This window comes from Schistocerca nitens, chromosome 1 (genome assembly GCF_023898315.1).
Source record: "Schistocerca nitens isolate TAMUIC-IGC-003100 chromosome 1, iqSchNite1.1, whole genome shotgun sequence".
Classification (NCBI taxonomy): domain Eukaryota; kingdom Metazoa; phylum Arthropoda; class Insecta; order Orthoptera; family Acrididae; genus Schistocerca; species Schistocerca nitens.
The window spans coordinates 1,124,242,165-1,124,263,312 of NC_064614.1; the positions used below are offsets into that span (position 1 = coordinate 1,124,242,165).

Genomic DNA, 21,148 nt, shown 5'->3' on the forward strand with positions numbered 1-21,148 from the left:
CTAACCCCTCTTTTTGCTCCCTGGGTCCATTAAATCTCCCCTGTAGCATGCCAGGCCAGTTTTTTTGGTTGTATTTCTTGAGTCGATGATACTGGGCCTTTTCTGTTGTGATATTCAATAAATTCTATTCGCTTTTCCTGTGTTTTGCATGAAAACTGTTTATAACAAAGCAATAAATTCCAACAAAAGCTGTTTTAATGGTTATGAATGAAGATTCACAAACCTTACTGCTATTAATTTTAAAAAGCTTGTCAGTGTGAAAATTGCAAGTGAAACAGCAAATCCGAACAACGATGTACAAAATGCAACAGCTTTCAAGCCCAGCATATGGTCTGTAAAGAGCTAAAATTCAAAAAACTCAGCATAGCAAGTACAGTATCCAAAATAGTAAAAAGCATTAATGAAAAACTTGGAAATAATCATATGCTTGTTTATACACATAGAAAGCTAGCAGTTTCTCAGTCTGGTTAAAACTTGGACCTTGATCAATGTTGCTGTAGTTTCCTTTTTTTAATATAATTTTTTAAATTCCTATACCACTTTACAGAGTGTATCTACTTGTACCTTTATCTTTCTCTCTTAAGAATAGGTTTATGTTTTTCACAAATCTACTGCAACGGAAATGTAGACATAATTCTAGGGCCATTGAAGAAATTTTTGTATAAATCTGATTTCTTATTTTCCAGTTCATAGGTATGAAATATGGCAGTTACAAATTCTGGGTGTTCCTTATGCTTCATTATCAGCGGCAGGAAGTCCAAAATAATTAAAACTTGCAAAAAAAAAAAAAAATTAAAAAAAATTGTTTTGACACACACACACACCAGCTCTCCGAAATAAGCGTAACTCAGTCAAAAATGTATCATTATTCAATCTTATGTCTTAATGCTATACAAAATAGCAAACATGTTACGGTCTTATGGCGTTGAAAGAAATTCCTCCACTAGAAATAAACCACATTAGACTCTCATGTGTAACAAGAAAGCAAACAAGTTGTATCAAAGATCAAATGTTAGGCACATGTCAACTTGAATGTAGTGATTGCTCCTCTTTACCTTGGACAGATGGGGAGATAAATTAAAATGGGTTAAAGTTGATCCAATATCCTGAAATCTGAACAAATTCACATATGGCAAGCACCTTATTCAAAACAAACATTCAATTAATAATATCACCAGTAGCCACCAAGCCATACAACTGCTATAGAAGGAATGAAATATGATTTCATTTAAAGACTTCTAAATGTTTGTTGATAATACATAGTCCTACCAGTAGATATTTAATGTGCAGTAATATGCGGATGATATTGGATAATAAAGTTTTCCTGTGCAACTATAGAAAAAATACTGTGTGAATATGCTGATAATTTCAAGTTGGATCTGAAAAGTGCTATGCTGTGAAATAAGCAGGTCTTAAAATTTATAACATCATATCAAACCTCTTATATTTTTTAATGTTATTCTATATATTTTACAGGAAACGATGACTTAAAATAAACAATACTGTGCTATAGAAATACAGATAGTATGAAGAGCTTTTCACTTTTTGAAAGTGCTGTTTTGCAACTGTATTATTTGGTAACCAGATTAAGTGCGCTAAAAAAAGTAAAATATATTCCTTAAATTGATCTTTGGTAAAGTTGTGAGACAGCCATTTATAAATGCACACGCACATCAGTTAACATGGTAACTTATATATGATAATTGTACAGTGTTTTAGAGTGTATAAAAGTGATAAGCTTATGCAGACATCACCTTTATCTACTGTGTTCATAATGACATTTTCTTATGAAAATCTTATCTGTCCCAAGCATGGTTGAGATCTCAATCCACAGCTCATAGTTGTATATTTTTCTTTTCTTTTATAACACTGATTGAAAATAAATTGAGCTTATTGACTATGTACAAAATACACAAATACTTCTATATATATTTCTTTTGGTCTTTCTCCAAATTGCAAAGCTGAGTGACGTGGAAATAATAATTCAGTATTCTACAAATAGCATAACCATCTAAAGTTAAACCAAATCAACTTGAAACCATTAACAGGATAATAAACAAAGAAATTATGAAGTGACGTGTTATGGTTTCCTTTCAGTTTATATTGATTTTTAGCAAGGAGACAATAACAAACATTGTATCCTGAACCTAAGGATAGAAAGTAACTCTATAGATTGACATATGTACATATCATTTGTATAATAGTCATTTTAACTATTGGTAATGTTACAATGCAATGCACCATAAGAGCAGTGTCAGATTTAGATAATAGTTGAATCTCCTCATATATTCCTGTAAACAAACTGCACTTACATTCCACTAAAAAAAATCTATTTTTGAATATATGTTCTAATTATATAGATAAAAAATGTACTCACCAACTGGTGGCAGGAGAAAACGTGTAAAGGTTAAGTAAATGTGCAAGCCTTAGGAGCCAGTGGCTTCTTCTTCTGGAAGAAGAATTGAAGGGGAAGGAAGAGGAATGAGAAGGAAAAGGGGTGAAAGAAAAGGACTTGAGAGTTTAGGAAATGAGGAGAGTTTTGAAAAGAGACTTACGGATGGAATGAAAAGGAAAGAGTGATTGTCGGGGACAGCACTGGACAAGATTTGAGAGCTTAAAGTTGGAAGATGTGGAAATAAACAACACAGAGATTACTGGCATAACACGCATGGAATTAGCCGAGCGGTCTAAGGTGCTGCAGTCATGGACTGTGCGGCTGGTCCCGGCAGAGGTTTGAGTCCTCCCTCGGGCATGGGTGTGCGTATTTGTCCTTCGGATAATTTAGGTTTAGTAGTGTGTAAGCTTAGGGACTGATGACCTTAGCAGTTAAGTCCTATAAGACTTCACATACATTTGAACGGTTTTGAAATGGCATAACATTGTGCAACAGTTAATAAGAGCGGAAAGCTAAGTATATTTAATGTGGTAGAGATAGAGGGCGGGGAAAAATAGACAGGTAATAAAATGAAAGATACAGAAAACTAAAAGGGAATGCAGAAGGGAATAGTTATACTCAGAAGAAATGCTGAGTATGGAGAAACATAAACTAAGGCTAGGTGGATAGTGAGAACCAAGGTCATGTTGTTACGCCAGTTCCCATCTGTGGAGTTCTGGGAAATGGGTGTCAGGAGGAAGAATTGGTGGTAGTCATACCAATGTAGAAGACCAAACAGTATTTATGTAACAGCTAGTATACAGAAATTGATTTCACAGATGTCTCTCCCTTTGATAATATACATTTTGCCACTTATAGGGCTTGTATAGCTGGTGATAGGAGGACTGGATAGAACAAGATTTACACTGGGACAGTTGTAGGGGTAGGAGCTCTAGGGTAGGGAAATGGGTGCAGAAGGATCATAGGGTCTGATCAGGATAGTGTGGAGATATTCCAAGAATTTCTAACAGTCCACCATTGCTTCACAACTCTTTTTCAGGACCCCACAACATAACCCTAATCCGTCCTCTGCAGAACTCCAGGCTTTTTTATCCCTAAAAACTGATGACTGCATCTTTATCCTCCCAGTGGACAAAGATCTACCACTGTGGTACCTGATTGAAGGGAGTATGTAAATGAGGGTCTATGTCAGCTTCCTGATATCTCTACATACAGCATTTGCCATCAAGAACCCATCCCTGTGATACAAACTGACCTACAGTCCCTCCTCAGAACTTCACGAATAACACTTCAGTCCATAGAACTACTTAGCCCACCCAAACCACATACCCACACCTTTTTACCTTCTTCCTAAGATCCACAACCCAGTCCCCCTTACCATCCCATAGTTTATGGTTTCGAAGCACCCCTGAATGTATATCAGCTTTTGTTGATTAACATATGCAAGCAGTAGTACAAAGACTTCCCTCCTATATTAAAGACACCAGCCATTTTCTAGATTGTCTGAAATCTGTGCCCGTCCCACTCCCACCAGACACCTTGCTTGTCACCATTGATGCTACTTCCATCTATGTCTGCTGTTGAACTTTTCCTCAATCAATGGCCACCTCATTCCAGACCTGTGACATCCTTTCTGCTTACCTTAATCAACTTTATACTTACCAACAGCTACTTTACCTTTGAGGGGTAGACACATAGATCAGGGACATGGCCATGGGAACCAGGATGACACCTTCCTATACTAAACTTTCCATAGGTCAGTTGGAGGAGGCTTTCTTGGGATCCAAAAGTCTTCCGCTACTGCTTTGGTTTAAATACATTGGTGACATCTTTCAAACAATGGAAAATCCAGGCTGGAATGCAACACTGTTATGAAGAGGAAAGTTGCTACTCACCGTATAGCGGATATGCTGAGTTGTAGATAGGCACAACAAAAGGCTGTTACAAATTTGCCATATGGACTCATGGTGAGCCTGACTTTTAAAATTTTTAGGATCTCTAAATATATTTTCCCAATTAAATTTCACATTGTCCTATTCCTGATTCTTTTTTTAATTTTATTTATTTATTTTTTGGGTGCATTTTTCCTTGGCATTGGCCTCATCCTCACTGAGAATCAGTTGCACACTTCTGTTCACATTAAACTTACTAACACACAACAGTACTTGCATTTTGACAGTTGCCATCCTTTCCATGTCAAATGTTGCCTCCCATACAGCCTTGGAATACGAGGCAAACATTTTTTTTCAGATGGAATCTTACAGCAATACACCACCATTCTCAACTCAGCCTTTCTGGACATAATTACCCCACCAGCGTAGTTCTAAAGCAGATTTCCTGGACCATCACATCCAATCCTGGTACTGCTGATCCCTCCAAAAGACTGCATAGGTGTACACCTCATGTCACTCAGTATTATCCTGCTCTGGAATGTGTTAATCAACTACTTTGACAAGGCTGTAACTTCCTAAAATCATGCCCTGAAATGAGGTCCATTCTGTCTGACATTTTGCCCATCACACCTAGAACAGCTTTTCGGTGCCTCACAATCTTCCCATATACTGATCAGATCCTGTGCTGCTTCTGCACTCTATGGATCCTCCCCTTGTGACCAACCCCACTGTAAGACTTGCCCTATGCACCCTCTACACCAGCCCTGTTAGTGGTAAAACATACAATCAAAGGGAGAGCCACCTGTGAAATGACTTGTCCTGTACCAGCTAGTATGTAAACAGAGTTATGTAAATGCTGTTTGGCCTTCTGCGTTGGTATGACTACCACCAAGTTATCAGTTAGGATGAATGGACATGGACAGAGGGTGTATACTGGAAAAACACAATATCCTGATGTTCCCCTTATATCAGTTTCTCAGTACTCTGCAGGTAGGAGAACGGGTGTTAATGCCATTGGTTCTCACCGCCTGCCTGACCTTAACTTGTGTTATTTTCTGAGGTCTCAGCATTGCTTCACAGTAACTTTTTTTTCACTCCATTTTCTGTATCTTTCACTTTCTGATCTGTCTGTCCCCCCCCCCCCCCTCCCCCCTCCCCCCTTCACATTCATTGACTCAGCTTTCCACTCATATTAATTCATGTATGATGTATGATCAGTAATCTTGGTCTTGCTTTTGCTCTACCTTCCATCTTTAAGCTTTCAGGTTTTCAAATCTTGTCCGGTGCAGCCCTCAACAGTTAGTCTTTCCTTCTTATCCCCTCTGTGAAGTCTCCCCCGCCTCAGGGTTCTTATCGATTTTTGTGAACTCTTCCCAATTCTTAAAACTTGCTGGCCCTTTTCCTTCTTCCGTCTTCCTTCCCCTCCAGCCCCTCTGCCAGAAGGGGAGCCACTGGCTCCCAAAGCTTGCACATTTACTTAAGCTTTATATGTGTATTCTCCTCCCACCACTTGGCGAATAGATGTGTTATCAATCCAATTACATTGCACTACTATTTTAGTTGTATATGAGTAAGAAAGACATCATCAATTATATGTTTGTTCTTATAGTGGAAAACGCTGTGCAGCATTCACACCATACTCAGAAACTGTTGGAAATATTATTGAAGAAATTCATCGTTCGCTGTGTTTGGCTCTTTCTGCAGAAAATTCAGTTCCTGTAATAATCCAGCTTCTGAAGTGCGTAGCAAGATTGGTGCAAAATACGCCGTACCATAGATTGAGCCATGGGCTCATTATGAAAGTTGTTAGGAACACAAGAGCTTTTCTAAGGCACAAAGGTGAGTTCTTTGCAGTAGGCTTCATTCCTGTATCCATAGAATTGATGAACTCAAAAACTATTAGATTGTGGGCAAATGGGTTTAAATAATTTTCTTTTGGTATTTGATGTACTCTGTCTGGCCCTAAATGGATTGTTTGAATTTGATTTTAGTGATTACTGCATAACACTGGAAAACTTGCTTTTGGGTGTGAATTTGATTTTACTGATTACTGCATAACACCGGAAAACTTGGTTTTGGGTGTCTGTATATACTTTTACTCTCAGCTCCATATTTCTTCATATTTGCTTCAATTCTGAAATACTACTGCTACTAGTCTCTCTTTTTTGTGGTTGAAGTTGTGTAACATTGCACTGTTATTGTGAAATTTCAGGCAAGCTAATTTAACTGTTACTTTTCTTGTAATAAAATACAGCATGACAGTTATTGAACTAACTTCTGAACGGTTTGCATTAGGACATTCAAACTGCATGGTTGGCCATGAGGCATGATGGGAATTAGGAGTTTGGTTTAGCAACGAAGCCCACTGTCATTTGGATGGGTTCATCAATAAGCAAAATTGGCACATTTGGGGGACTGATAATCCATATTTCATGATCAAGAAGCCTCTTAACCCTCAACGTGTGACTGTGTGATGTGCAATGTCCAGTCACTGAGTAATTAGTGTGATGTTCATTGATGGCTTGGTGACGAACAGTACGTGAAGGTTTTGGAAGATGATTTCATCCTCATTGTCCAAAGTGACCCAGATTTCGACAAGATGTGGTTCATGCAAGACGGAGCTCGACCCCATCAAAGTGGGAGAGATTTGATGTCCTGGAGGAGAACTTTGGGGCCGCATTATGGCTCTGGGGGTACTCAGAGGCCACTGGCATGGGCCTTGAATGGCCGCCGTAGTCTCCGGATCTGAATACATGGGACTCCTTTTTGTGGGACTATATTAAAGATATGGAGTACAACAATAATGCCAAAACCATCGCTGAACTGAAAACAGCCATTAAGGCGGTCATCGACAGCATCAATGTTCCGACACTTCAGTGAGTCATGCAGAATTTCACTGTTCATAGATGTTTCTGGACTAAATATTGTTAAATACTTGTTAATCCACTTTCAGTTTTTAATGAATCTGTTTATGGATCTAAAATAAAATAAAAAAATGGTCTGCTTGTGTTTCTACCAAACATTAACTTCACAGTATTGGCTAGATTTTTCATTGAAATTCTCCATGGAAAAATTATACTTCCACATTAAAGCACTTTATACTTGCCAAAAAGATGAAACCTATTAAACAATAAAGGCCATGTGTAGTCTCAGCAGTGTCAAAACACCTGGCTAATGACTGGCACTGTATGCCTGAAAGGGAGGTCCTTGGAGATCTCAGGTGTGTGTGAATCAGAGTGTGATACTGAAATGTGTGGGCTATGACAGCTTAAAAGTATGTTCTTCCAGATTTGCATGCAAGACAATGTATAACCTTCTTGCCATATTGTTGTCTGCTAAATAAACAACACATAAGCATGTCACAAGTCAGTCTCATGATGTAAAACCATCAAACTGACAGTAATGGCATAATAATTGAAACATTTAGTGTTGTCTAAAATAAAAGTGACTGAGACAGTAAATTTATGATCTTTTTTTGTATTATTTTCACTGTTTTTAAATTAATTTAATTTTCATTTCTCTCTTTTGTGCGTTTCTAGATTGGAATATACAAGTCGCAAGTCTTAATGTCCTCCGTTCAATTATATGTGTTGAACCTTCGGTACCAGAAATTATGGAGATCCTGAAAAGACCTTTAAAGATAAAATGGCATAAAAACTTTCCTGTACCTGTTTATGCAAGTTCAGGAGTTGATAATGCCGAAGACAGAAAAGAAGACATTTCTGGAAGTGAAACAGACAATCTTTGTGATGGGGATAGTGAGCTGGATGAGGAAACTGAACAAGTGACTACAGAGGCGAAAACTAAGAATGAAATGTCATGGCTGCTTGAAATTAGTTTAGAAAATTTAGGCATTGAGTTGAGGAAACACTTGTCATTGGATCAAAACAAAAAAATGGAGCAGCAGTCTGTTAAGTGCCTCTGTCCAGTACCAGTGCGAGTAGAATCATATCAGGTTGTCTCGGCACTCTGTAGATCACATTTTCCATCACTTGTGTCTCCTTACTTGCAGTTTGTAGTTGACGCAATTGAGATTGGTTTTACTGATAGTGATACCACAATATTGTTACATGCTGGAAGATTAATAGAAGCTGTTGCAAGTATGCTGCTGCAGGATATTAAGCAAGGTATGTTACTCTTTATTCATTCTTTGTATTCTGCCTAATATGTTTCATTTCTAAAAATGAATATATTTTAAATTTATGTTTAAGGAGATGAATCTGCAATTTCTACTGCTTCAGCTATGTTGTTCTGGAAGACAATGCTGTGTGGACCAATTACTTGTCTCGTTCAAAATATGAATGAACCAGCTTTGCGTACTGCAGGTTGTGATTGCTTAGCCAACATGACATCAGACGTATTTGACGAGTTGCCGGTATTGTATAATTAAGAAATGTCTTAATAATTGAGTAACGTTATACTTGACTAGACTTGAAAATGTCTCTGGAATTATAGTTTCATTTGACTATACTTTTTGTTATTATTTAATGAGGACATCCAACAAAAAACTGCCAGAGCATATTTTTTTAGACTGGAACATCTGATCATATTTTACATAATAATAATGTTGTGATTGTTGTTTTATTTTATTTTATTTTATTTTTTTATTTATTTTATTTTTTAGAGGGAAAAGCAAATTCTCATCATTACACTGTTGTTCGGCTGCAGTTCTGATGATGACACCAATGTAAGAGCAGCTGCGGTTAGGGCACTTGCTGTTTACATTTTGTTTACAGGACTGAGACAGGCAAGTTATTTGCCAAACTTTATCTAGGTAGTTAGTATCAATTTATGCCTGGATCAGAACAAGAAAGTGATAAACATCTAGGTTCTTACAGCACTGCTTATATAGCAAGAACTGGAGAAAGCACTTGGTTGTGGCTTCTGTTCCATTCATCTTTATCAAATATCTCTTCTACAGCTACTAGCCAGTTGCAGATGACACTTGTGGCCAGTAAACTAACAGTTTTGATCTGTTTCATTGAGTTCTTTGTTCCTTTGTGCAGTGAGTTTGTTTTGCACTACAGAATGTGTGAAGCTTTCAGTGAAAATCTGAATCTTTTTCAGAAAAACTAATTTTCTGTGATTTTTTTCTATTTAGGAAATTTTGTAATTTGTAATGTAGGTTTAATAAAAATAGAGCATTATTGAACAATATTTTTTAGATGGCCTATATAAATGAAAAATATTGCTTGCGACAAATGAGATACAAAATTGTAGTAAATAAATTACAATCTAAAAAAACTGAAAGTAAAACAAAATCTATGTCCTATTGTTTATGGTAGCTATTGTATCTTAGACTGATGTAGAATAAAGAACAGATTTTATTTCCTCCTCATAAATTACTAATCTGAAATAAAAGAAAAAAGGCTGCAATTAAATGTGGAGAACACATTCCTTTTAAAAAATGGAGTTTTATGTAATTTTCATTTCCATTGCCTTTGGGCAAACAAAATCATTGATTATGTCATTGAAGTCAAATTTAGCAGCTGACAAGGTAACTTCACCTATTCTCGACCTTCAGTAGTTTTTTATTGTCTTTAATAGCTGAAACTGCATTGATAAGACGGTGCAGGCACTTGATCTGTTCAGTGTTAGATAAGCGTCTCGTATGACTAATACCTTAAGACACTTCAGAATATCGAAATGGCAAGTTGTGTCAGTTCTCTTTTCAGCTCTTTCTACTAGAATTTGAAACACACTGTTTTGTTTACTAGCTCAGCTGTATGGGTATTTCTTCTATATTTGACAGCAGAATCTGGTATTTATTTTTCCAAATAAGATAGAGAGCTCTCATTTAAGATGTTCCCAGTCGTAAATTGAAGTGAGATGAAATGGATTGTTACATGTGAGATCTGTTTTCCAGTGCACTTATTATTGTATCAGATACTTTGAAGCACTCTAACTTAAACAGTTTCACTCTAGTCTTCAGATGACAGCAATCTGAAGCTTTGTCAGATAGCACCCTTCTGCCATTATCCTACACTTCCATAGGAAAGTAGCAGCAAAACCTCTGTTGCTGAACATGAGTGAGTTGTGTAGGTGGCAGCTATATGAACCAATTGCACTTTTGGCACACAATCTGTTTGTCGCCTATTCGGTAGTAATCATTTCTTTATGCAGCTGTTCGGGTGCAGTGACAACAGCTTGTATTTACAGACTTGGGCTGAGGGAAAGGTTTATTCTCAAAGGCATCTTGTTTTCTCTCCTGTCAGTTTTTGTGCCCCCTCTGTGCCCCCATCCTCGGTGGGCACCTATTTTGCCATTGCCTCGGTATGGCCCTGTTGTAAAGTGAGGTAGAATTATTCAGTGGCTGCAAGACTTGTTTGTTAACAATTGTCAGAGTCTTCCTTTTCAGGTACAAAAACATTAATGGACACAAAATTATAATGGAGAAAATGATATTGTTGTGTGGTGTTGTCAGTTTTTAGGAAACATTGTTAAAGTGCCATTTGGAGTCATTGTGTGGCTTGATGAAACATAGATAATCATCAGAAAAGATTAAGCTGCTGAAACTACATCCAGAAATACGGGATTTGCCATGGAAAAGGGAACAAGAGTTATTGCCTTATATGCTGGAAGTTTATCTGGTTTTGTACTGACCTATCTGCAGCATTATAAATTGGGGAAGACAAACAGCTAACATGAAGAGATGGATCATGATAGTTTTCTTAACTCCTTCAAGGGGCAGCTACTGGAAAACTTACATTGGTTGTCTGTTACTGTGATGGATACTGCCCCACCCCATTCAGTTATTTAAAAAGTTCCAGTGATGACGATGAAAAGAGAACAGTATGTTGTTGACAAGATGGCTAAAGAACACGGTCACAGGGTTATTAGGCCTCATCCTTATCACTGCCACTTCAAAGCCATCAAATGGTTTTGGGTGCAGATCAAGCATTATATAACAACAAATAACAAAAGCTTCACTGTGACAAAAATTCAGAAACTGTTAGAGGAAGAAGTGGCACAAATAATGCTGAAGAAGTGTGCACTACACAGAAACTGATACTAAAGAAATCAGGAAAAGCGAAGTGAGCGTGAGTGTGTCTTTTCCACAGATCAGAGCCTAGTAATGACAGTATCGAAGAAGCAAGTGACTCTGAATTGGTATTTGCATTTTCTGTAATTAATCTTCCGTAAGTGTTTGTTGCCACTGTGTATAATATTTTGAGTGAATAATGTCTGCTACGTTACCATAATAAATTTCATATCATTGTTAAAGAATTCCACTCTGTACATGTACTACATGCACACTACAGTAATTAATAAGTACTTAAGCACTTTAAATTTTTTGTTGTGTTCTTGTATTTACACAAAGGATTCAGATCCATTGTACTGTCCTTTGTATTGAATAGGCCAACTAAATGTGATTCACACTAAGGCCAACTAAATGTGATTCACACTAATTATTGTGTGAGAGTGTGCATATTCTGTGGCTTTTGTTGAACTATACAAATACAAATGAAGGAAGATAGTACCATTTTATACAAAGAAGTGTGTTTATCAAGCAAGAGATATCACTATCCAGCAAAGTGAACTCGGTATTGGATGCTGACAGGGAGGGAAGATAGAATGGAAATGCACAGCTGTTGCTGTTGCAATCATACTGTGTGCATGTAGACCATTGAACAGGCATCGCCCACTTCCTCACTCAACAGTGCTTCACTGTCTTATCACATTGTTATTCTGATCCAGGTATAAAATTATAATTTATTGATTGAAACATATTGATTGGCTGCATGTTATGTTGTAAAAATTAAATTTATTTAACAACCATGATAGATTCTTGCCCCCCCCCCCCCCCCCCCCCCCCCGCTCCTCACCTTTCCCTGTTGCCCCCATCCATATGTTCTCCCCACTTAAAAAGGTCAAGAACAGCGAGATTCTTGCCCCCCCCCCCCCCCCCCCCCCCACCTTTCCCTGTTGCCCCCATCCATATGTTCTCCCCACTTAAAAAGGTCAAGAACAGCGAATATTGTTAACTTATATATTTCCATTTTGATAGCACAAACAATGATAAAAAAAGCAAAGTACCTTAGTCTGGATACATCTCTGTCGAAAACTATGGTCCACATTAGTTGTAGACAGCAGAAAGTTGAATACAGAAATTGATCAAAGGTATGTTCCCTCAACTTTGCTGTACATGTCGGCAAATTTTTCTTTATTTTTCCCAACAATGTTGGCATAATTTTGGACAAGATAGGGGGGTTATATAACTCCTGTAAGGATTGTCTTCCCTTTTAAGGGATGTCAGAGATGTATTTTATTACATTACCTCAAAGGAAAGATAATGCTTTGTCAGTCAGATGAATGCACTCGTTACAGAATAAGACCAGTTGTTTTTATCTTCCTTTAAAGTTAAGTCTAGTGAAGATGATTTTAGAGTCATTGAAGAAAAGCATAATAAAATGAACTCAACCCACCTTTCTTAGTTAAATATAAAAAGTCGAGAAAACTTTCCTCTTTTATTTATTTTTTTTGCTGTGTACCCAGACATGGTATACAACTGCTGTTTATACAGGAACTCACCTACCGATTCTGTGACTTCATTGTTTATTTGTTTAGCTTTCTTTTTGATTTATTTATTATACATGTCTTAAATCTCATTTACTTGATTTTCAGGTCTACTTTCAAAGCTGGTCTATTAAATTGTTATGCTCACTGTTGAATTTTGTGTGCAGTGGATGTAAACAGTATTTTTCTCGGGCTGTAGAGGATAGTTTTTGAGATGGATGATCTTCTTACTTGAATCCTCCTTCAGTTATGAATTTCTTCACTTTCCTTATGAGACCTCATGGAAACTGTAGCATTGACATATATATTTTTGATTGTACTATTGTAGGTTGAACCAAGACCTCATTTCTTGACCACTGTTTGTGCACCACTAAGTCAAAGGCATTTTCAAAATTTGTGAAATCCATACAGTGTGGCATACTCTGTTTTGTAATTTCTTTCAGCACTCACAAATGGCCATTGTGCTGCATCCATTCTAAAGTCAGCTTGTCCCTTTACTCGATGAGAATAGTGTGGTTTTTTTCCTGTGCAGCTGATGATAATTTTTGTGAACATATTGTGCATTACAAGAGAGGAGGCAATTTGATCGTTATGTCGCCTTTCTTGTGAAGTGTAACAATCACAGCATTGTTTGAGTTTCAAGAGAATTGTTTCTGCTACAGATATTCTATAAACAATTTGATAAGTTCCTTTTGTATTTAAAACTGCTACTACTGCAACATGATCATTTCCAGCCCAATTCCTTTATTTTACATCTCAAATGTCTTTATACACCTGTCATTACATTCATTATCAAATATCTGTGTTTTTGACCCAGCCTTTGAAGTATACAAACATTTAAAGAAGTCTTAGAATGACTATACATCCTCTTTTGTAGATCACTGTGTCATCTGCCATCAAACTGATCAAGTTTGGCATCTACCCAAAACAAGTTTCTGTTTTGCTTTCTTCATATCCATATTATTTTCAGTTGTGAAATGTTGTCTGTCGCTTAGTAGTTTTGTGTCATGATATTTCAGTGACACTAAGTATTAAGCATTTGTTACCTCTGCAGGCTGAATTTATATTTGTTATTGCTCCAAGTGTCTAGATTGCCAGCATAAATGATGCTTGCATACCCTGCTCCTCTCTCCTCCTGCTCCCCATGACAACCCACTAGCAGGTTGATGCAAATTTCCTCTATTTCCTAATCTATGTTATGGCAGTCTTGCTAATAGCATTGGTTTGATGAACCCATCTCTGATAGGGTCGAAGAAAATATGAACAAATAGTATTTTAATTTGTTACTAAGTACATTGCCTCGATCACGAAGAAGAGCTATGATTGAAAAGTAATGGCAGTTTTGTTTTTCTTAAGGTATCTTTATTTATTTATCAAGATCAACATTGTCCCCTTCAAAGTAATCCCCCTCAGAAACAAAACGCTAGTGCCAGCACTTTTTTTTCCAATCTTGTAAGCATGTCTGGAACTCACTATTTGTTATGGTTTTTGTGGTTCTCGTCAGCCTTGGGGATGGAAAGAAGTCGCTATGTGCCATGTCTAGTGAATATATTGGCCGAGGCAACATAATGGGTTTGTTTTTTGTTAAAGAGTCCAGAGCAAGCATTGAGGTGTGAAAGGGAGCATTATCATGATTCAGTTTCTAAGAGTGGTTTTACCACAATTCTGGTCATTTTCTTCGGATTGCTTAATGCAGTTTGTCCATAACATTCCTTGTTGACTGTATGACCATCGGGCAGGAACTCATGAGACACTATCTCCTTGTAATCAGAGAAAACGGAGAGAAGAACCTACACATGTGATTGAGCTTTCCATTTCCCCCCCCCCCCCCCCCCCCCCAGGCTCTTGAGGCAGTTTCTATAAGGTCGACTGGCCATGTTTCATCACCAGTTATAACCTTCTTCAGGAGGGTTATTGACCGTTGCCACTTCATTAATTTATTCCTGAATTATGTCTATGCAATGTCATTTTTGGTTGAAATTCAACAGTTTCAGGATAAACTTTGCTGCTACACATTTCGTGCTCAAAACATCCAAAAAATTGCTTGACAAAAACCAAAGGATATTCCAACATCATCAGCAACCTCTCTGATATGGTTTGGTGATCTTCCAGAACCACTTTCTTTACTTCTTCCACACTGACATCAGTAATTCATGTGCTAGGACATCCAGGGCAGTCATCATCTATAGCATCTTCTCGACTCTCCTTGAGACATTTATACCACTCATAAATTCTTGTCTTGTTCATAGCTGATTCACCAAGAGCCACAGTCAACATTTTGAATGTGGTACTGCACTTTATTCCATTTTTCAAACAAAATTTAATAAAAAATCTTTGATCCATCTTTTTTGAAAGTAAAAACTCGCCAAGCACTCAGAAACACACATCATTTTCAGTTATCAACAATGAACTAAATATTCTAAGCAGCTCAAAATTCAAACATACATCAGGAACATGTGTACCAACAAGATTAAAAAAAAGTTTTGAATATTGGATGTATAAATTAAGAAATTCATGTCACTTTTTGATCACACCTTGTATGTTGTTCTGCAAGTTGAAATGTGTTACATGCATTAAAATTGGACTATTTGTTTTAATTTATTTCTGTGATTACTGGAGTTTTGCTTTTCAAAATTTTCAGTCCTAAAATGCACAGCTGTAGTTATTTAACAATTTCTTATTTTTCCATCATACATTGATTAAAATACTTTATTTTCTTTATTAATATTGAACTTTGTGTTTGTGCTCAAACATCTTATTTGAGCAGTTGCTAAGCTCTTTCCAAACTAAAAGTTTTATAAAAGTGTTGCTCCTTCTTCAACAGGACTGTTAATTTGCATCATCATTGAACTATGTAGGGATGTAGTATTCGGAGGTTCTCCTTGGCCCACTAGATGGCATTCGTAGATCCATGCAGCACGTGCTGTTATGTAGGTATTTCTGCTGTCAAATACCACCTGCTGTATGCTGGTCAAGGAGTAGTTCAAACAAGTAATAAAAATAAAACAACAAATATTTGAACACAGATAGGATATGATCTACTTCTAAATAACAGTTTATTTATTCATTGTCAAAATGATTCTAAAATTAATATAATAGAGGGTAACATTCCACGTGGGAAAAATATATCTAAAAACAAAGATGATGTGACTTACCAAACGAAAGCGCTGGCAGGTCGATAGACACACAAACATACACACAAAATTCAAGCTTTCGCAACAAACTGTTGCCTCATCAGGAAAGAGGGAAAGACGAAAGGATGTGGGTTTTAAGGGAGAGGGTAAGGAGTCATTCCAATCCTGGGAGTGGAAAGACTTACCTTAGGGGGAAAAAAGGACGGGTATACACTCGCGCACACACACACATATCCATCCACACATATACAGACACAAGCAGACATCAAGCAGACATCCATGTGTGGATGGATATGTGTGTGTGTGCGCGAGTGTATACCCGTCCTTTTTACCCCCTAAGGTAAGTCTTTCCGCGCCCGGGATTGGAATGACTTCTTACCCTCTCCCTTAAAACCCACATTCTTTCGTCTTTCCCTCTCCTTCCCTCTTTCCTGATGAGGCAACAGTTTGTTGCGAAAGCTTGAATTTTGTGTGTATGTTTGTGTTTGTTTGTGTGTCTATCGACCTGCCAGCACTTTCGTTTGGTAAGTCACATCATCTTTGTTTTTAGATATATGATTCTAAAATTAGTTGTACACACCTCAAATGTTTGTGAGAAAATTCCTGTATTAAACTTACCCTAATTGTGTACCCTAATAAAGGACTGTCTGAAAAGTTATTTAAAACAAATTTATTGGAATCATTTTGAAACTGAACCTATGTATTACTTCTCTTAATAAGCATAATTCAAATTTAAGTATTTATTGTATCTCTTAATGAGCTGACAGATTCTCTTCCCATTAAATTCTACCATTTGACATTGCAGACAACTTGTGACAGCATCTTTGACTTCATTGTCAGAGTCAAGGCACTTGGAGCCATGCCTTTTTTTCATGTGTGGGAAGAGCTGAAAATAACTTGTATCAATTTCTGGGCTGTAAGACAGATCTTGAACTGATGCAACAATTCTTGTGTTTGCTGGCTGAAGTGTAGGGGTGCAGTGTCATGGAAAACATGAAACAGCAACAGTCAAGAGGCCGTTGCTTGTTCTGAATTGGTCTTCTCAATATTTTTAGTGTGCCTCGGTAGGCTTCACAGTTGACTGTGTGTCAGTGTTCCGTAAAATCTACAAACAAGATTCATTTAGTGTCCCCAAAATGGTAGCAATAACCTTTTTGTCCGACAGTTTTTCATACTTTCTTCGGTTAGTAGTAGTTTATCCTGTAGTGAAGTAGAAGTGGATAGTTCCTGTGAATTATTATGGGTGGAGGTTACACTCAAAAACCGAGCTAGGTTAATAGTTGGCTCCTTTTACCGACCTCCCGACTTAGCAGCATTAGTGGCAAAACAACTGAGAGAAAATTTGGAATACATTTCACATAAATTTTCTCAGCATGTTATAGTCTTAGGTGGAGATTTCAATTTACCAGATATAGACTAAGACACTCAGATGTTTAGGACGGGTGGTAGGGACAGAGCATCGAGTGACATTATACTGAGTGCACTATATGAAAATTACCTCGAGCAATTAAACAGAGAACCGACTCGTGGAGATAACATCTTGGACCTACTGATAACAAACAGACCCGAACTTTTCGACTCTGTAAGTGCAGAACAGGGAATCAGTGATCATAAGGCCGTTGCAGCATCCCTGAATATGGAAGTTAATAGGAATATAAAAAAAGGGAGGAAGGTTTATCTGTTTAGCAAGAGTAATAGAAGGCAGATTTCAGACTACCTAACAGATAAAAACGAAAATTTCTGTTCCGACACTGACAATGTTGAGTGTTTATGGAAAAAGTTCAAGGCAATCGTAAAATGCGTTTTAGACAGGTACGTGCCGAGTAAAACTGTGAGGAACGGGAAAAACCCACCATGGTACAACAACAAAGTTAGGAAACTCCTGCGAAAGCAAAGAGAGCTTCACTCCAAGTGTAAACGTAGCCAAAACCTCTCAGACAAACAGAAGCTAAACGATGTCAAAGTTAGCGTAAGGAGGGCTATGCGTGAAGCGTTCAGTGAATTCGAAAGTAAAATTCTATGTACCGACTTGACAGAAAATCCTAGGAAGTTCTGGTCTTACGTTAAATCAGAAAGTGGCTCGAAACAGCATATCCAGACACTCCGGGATGATGATGGCATTGAAACAGAGGATGACACGCGTAAAGCTGAAATACTAAACACCTTTTTCCAAAGCTGTTTCACAGAGGAAGACCGCACTGCAGTTCCTTCTCTAAATCCTCACACAAACGAAAAAATGGCTGACATCGAAATAAGTGTCCAAGGAATAGAAAAGCAACTGGAATCACTTAACAGAGGAAAGTCCACTGGACCTGACGGGATACCAATTCGATTCTAGACAGAGTACGCGAAAGAACTTGCCCCCCCTTCTAACAGCCCTGTACCACAAGTCTCTAGAGGAACGGAAGGTTCCAAATGATTGGAAAAGAGCACAGGTAGTCCCAGTCTTCAAGAAGGGTCGTCAAGCAGATGCGCAAAACTATAGACCTATATCTCTGACGTCGATCTGTTGTAGAATTTAGAACATGTTTTTTGCTCGCGTATCATGTCATTTTTGGAAACCCAGAATCTACTCTGTAGGATCAACATGGATTCCGGAAACAGCGATCGTGTGAGACCCAACTCGCTTTATTTGTTCATGAGACCCAGAAAATATTAGATACAGGCTCCCAGGTAGATGCTATTTTCCTTGTCTTCCGGGAGGCGTTCGATACAGTTCCGCACTGTCGCCTGATAAACAAAGTAAGAGCCTACGGAATATCAGACCAGCTGTGTGGCTGGATTGAAGAGTTTTTAGCAAACAGAACACAGCATGTTGTTATCAATGGAGAGACGTGTACAGACGTTAAAGTAACCTCTGGCGTGCCACAGGGGAGTGTTATGGGACCATTGCTTTTCACAATATATATAAATGACCTAGTAGATAGTGTCGGAATTTCCATGTGGCTTTTCGCGGATGATGCTGTAGTATACAGAGAAGTTGCAGCATTAGAAAATTGTAGCGAAATGCAGGAAGATCTGCAGCGGATAGGCACTTGGTGCAGGGAGTGGCAACTGACCCTTAACATAGACAAATGTAATGTATTGTGAATACATAGAAAGAAGGATCCTTTATTGTATGATTATATGATAGCGGAACAAACACTGGTAGCAGTTACTTCTGTAAAATATCTGGGAGTATGCGTGTGGAATGATTTGAAGTGGAATGATCACATAAAATTAATTGTTGGTAAGTCGGGTACCAGGTTGAGATTCATTGGGAGAGCCCTTAGAAAATGTAGTCATCAACAAAGGAGGTGGCTTACAAAACACTCGTTCGACCTATACTTGAGTATTGCTCATCAGTGTGGGATCTGTACCAGATCGGGTTGACAGAGGAGATAGAGAAGATCAAAAGAAGAGCGGCGCGCTTCGTCACAGGGTTATTTGGTAACCGTGATAGCGTTACGGAGATGTTTAGCAAACTCAAGTGGCAGACTCTGCAAGAGAGGCGCTCTGCATCGCGGTGTAGCTTGCTCGCCAGGTTTCAAGAGGGTGCGTTTCTGGATGAGGTATCGAATATATTGCTTCCCCCTACTTATACCTCCCGAGGAGATCACGAATGTAAAATTAGAGACATTCGAGCATGCACGGAGGCTTTCAGACAGTCGTTCTTCCCGCGAACCATACGCGACTGGAACAGAAAAGGGAGGTAATGACAGTGGCACGTAAAGTGCCCTCTGCCACACACCGTTGGGTAGCTTGCGGAGTATAAATGTAGATGTAGGTTTACTGGACTAAGTGGCATGACCACACTCCCTTGTCACACAGTTTTCGACACACGCCTTATAGCTGGAGACAAGAAAAACTCATTTTATTTTATGCCCAGTTTCAGTTTAGGTTCTGATAGCTTGTTTTTGAGGTACCCTATGTTCCTGTTATTTAAAATTAAAGTATACCTATCAATTACATTATATTTATTAACATCACAGATCACATTTATTTACATTTAAAAGAAAGTTATTTATACTGAATCCATTAAATGTACCCAATTAAAGAAAAAAATAACTTCACAACTGTACACTGTAGAAATATATCAACAAAAATAATATATATCTGAAAATGTAAGTGGCTGCAAGAAAAAACACACACAAAAGAAATGCAAATCTGCATGCTTTCAGGGCCAGTGGCTCTTTTTTCTGGTAAAAGGGTTGAAGGGAGAGGAGGAAGAATGAAGGAAAAGGACTTGACGAATTTTAGGATATTGTGAGAGTTACGGAAAAGTCACCGAGAACCCTGTGTCAGGGGAGACTTAATGGATGGTAAGAGAAGGAAAGACTGGTTGTGGTAGCCTGCAACAGATGAGATTTGTAAACCTGAGAACTTAAAAGGTGGAAGATAGAATAATAAACAAGACAGAAAGTACTGAAAAAACCTCATCAGTAGTCTATAAGAGCGGAAAGCTAAGTGCTTTATACATGATAGGCAGGTGATAGGGAGTGGGGAAAAATAAACAAGTTGAAAAATAAAAATTCATAAAAATAAAATGGAGGGAAGAAAAGGAATAGTTACTGAAAAGAAATGCTGAGACCACAGAAATTAAATTTAAGCCAGGTGGATGGTGAAAATGAAACACGTGTTGTAAAGTGATTTGCCACCTGTGGAATTCTGAGAAACTGCTGTCAGGAGGGAGAATCCATATGGTATGTGTGGTGAAACACTGCTGTAGAAAGTTTTTCAAAAGTGAGCACTGTCATAACCCCAGAGTTCTTTTCTGAGACTTTGCCACCAGTCCATCAGTAGTTCACTATAATGTGGAAACAACCACCAAAAATTTAAATTTGAACATGGAATACAAACTGACGTCAGCACAGCACACGACATTTGACAATGTCCAGACAGCCTATTGCCAAGGGAAGTTGCTTTCCCACTAAATTATGAAAGGCTTTGTAATTTGTCAGAATATCTTACAAAGGTGAGACATGCCATTCTAAGTATACATGATGGACTCTTTGCGGTGTCAGCATTAAGTGAGTTCATTATCATCACATGGTTGATGCAGAAACCTAGAGTCGAAAACACTGACATAATACATGGATCTGTGGACATAAGAATTGGTAGCCTAATTTGAAGCTGTGATGCAGTGTGTTTCACTGTTTTCTTCACTTCTGCTCAATTCTTCATCCTTTCATATTTTTCAAAACATTACTGGTCCAATCTGCAGAAATTCA

At 37.9% G+C, this 21,148-nt stretch overlaps 1 protein-coding gene across 3 annotated transcripts in view; it reads left to right on the forward strand.

Annotated features, from left to right (window-relative positions):
* LOC126199227 (HEAT repeat-containing protein 6) overlaps positions 1–21,148 on the forward strand; it is a 75,594-nt gene that overhangs the window by 32,506 nt on the left and 21,940 nt on the right. For all 3 annotated transcript variants that reach the window (XM_049936021.1, XM_049936036.1, XM_049936028.1), the window contains 4 exons: positions 5,897–6,126; positions 7,827–8,414; positions 8,499–8,662; positions 8,912–9,034. In XM_049936021.1, coding sequence (XP_049791978.1) covers positions 5,897–6,126; positions 7,827–8,414; positions 8,499–8,662; positions 8,912–9,034 — 1,105 coding nt within the window. The remainder of the gene's footprint in view (positions 1–5,896; positions 6,127–7,826; positions 8,415–8,498; positions 8,663–8,911; positions 9,035–21,148) is intronic.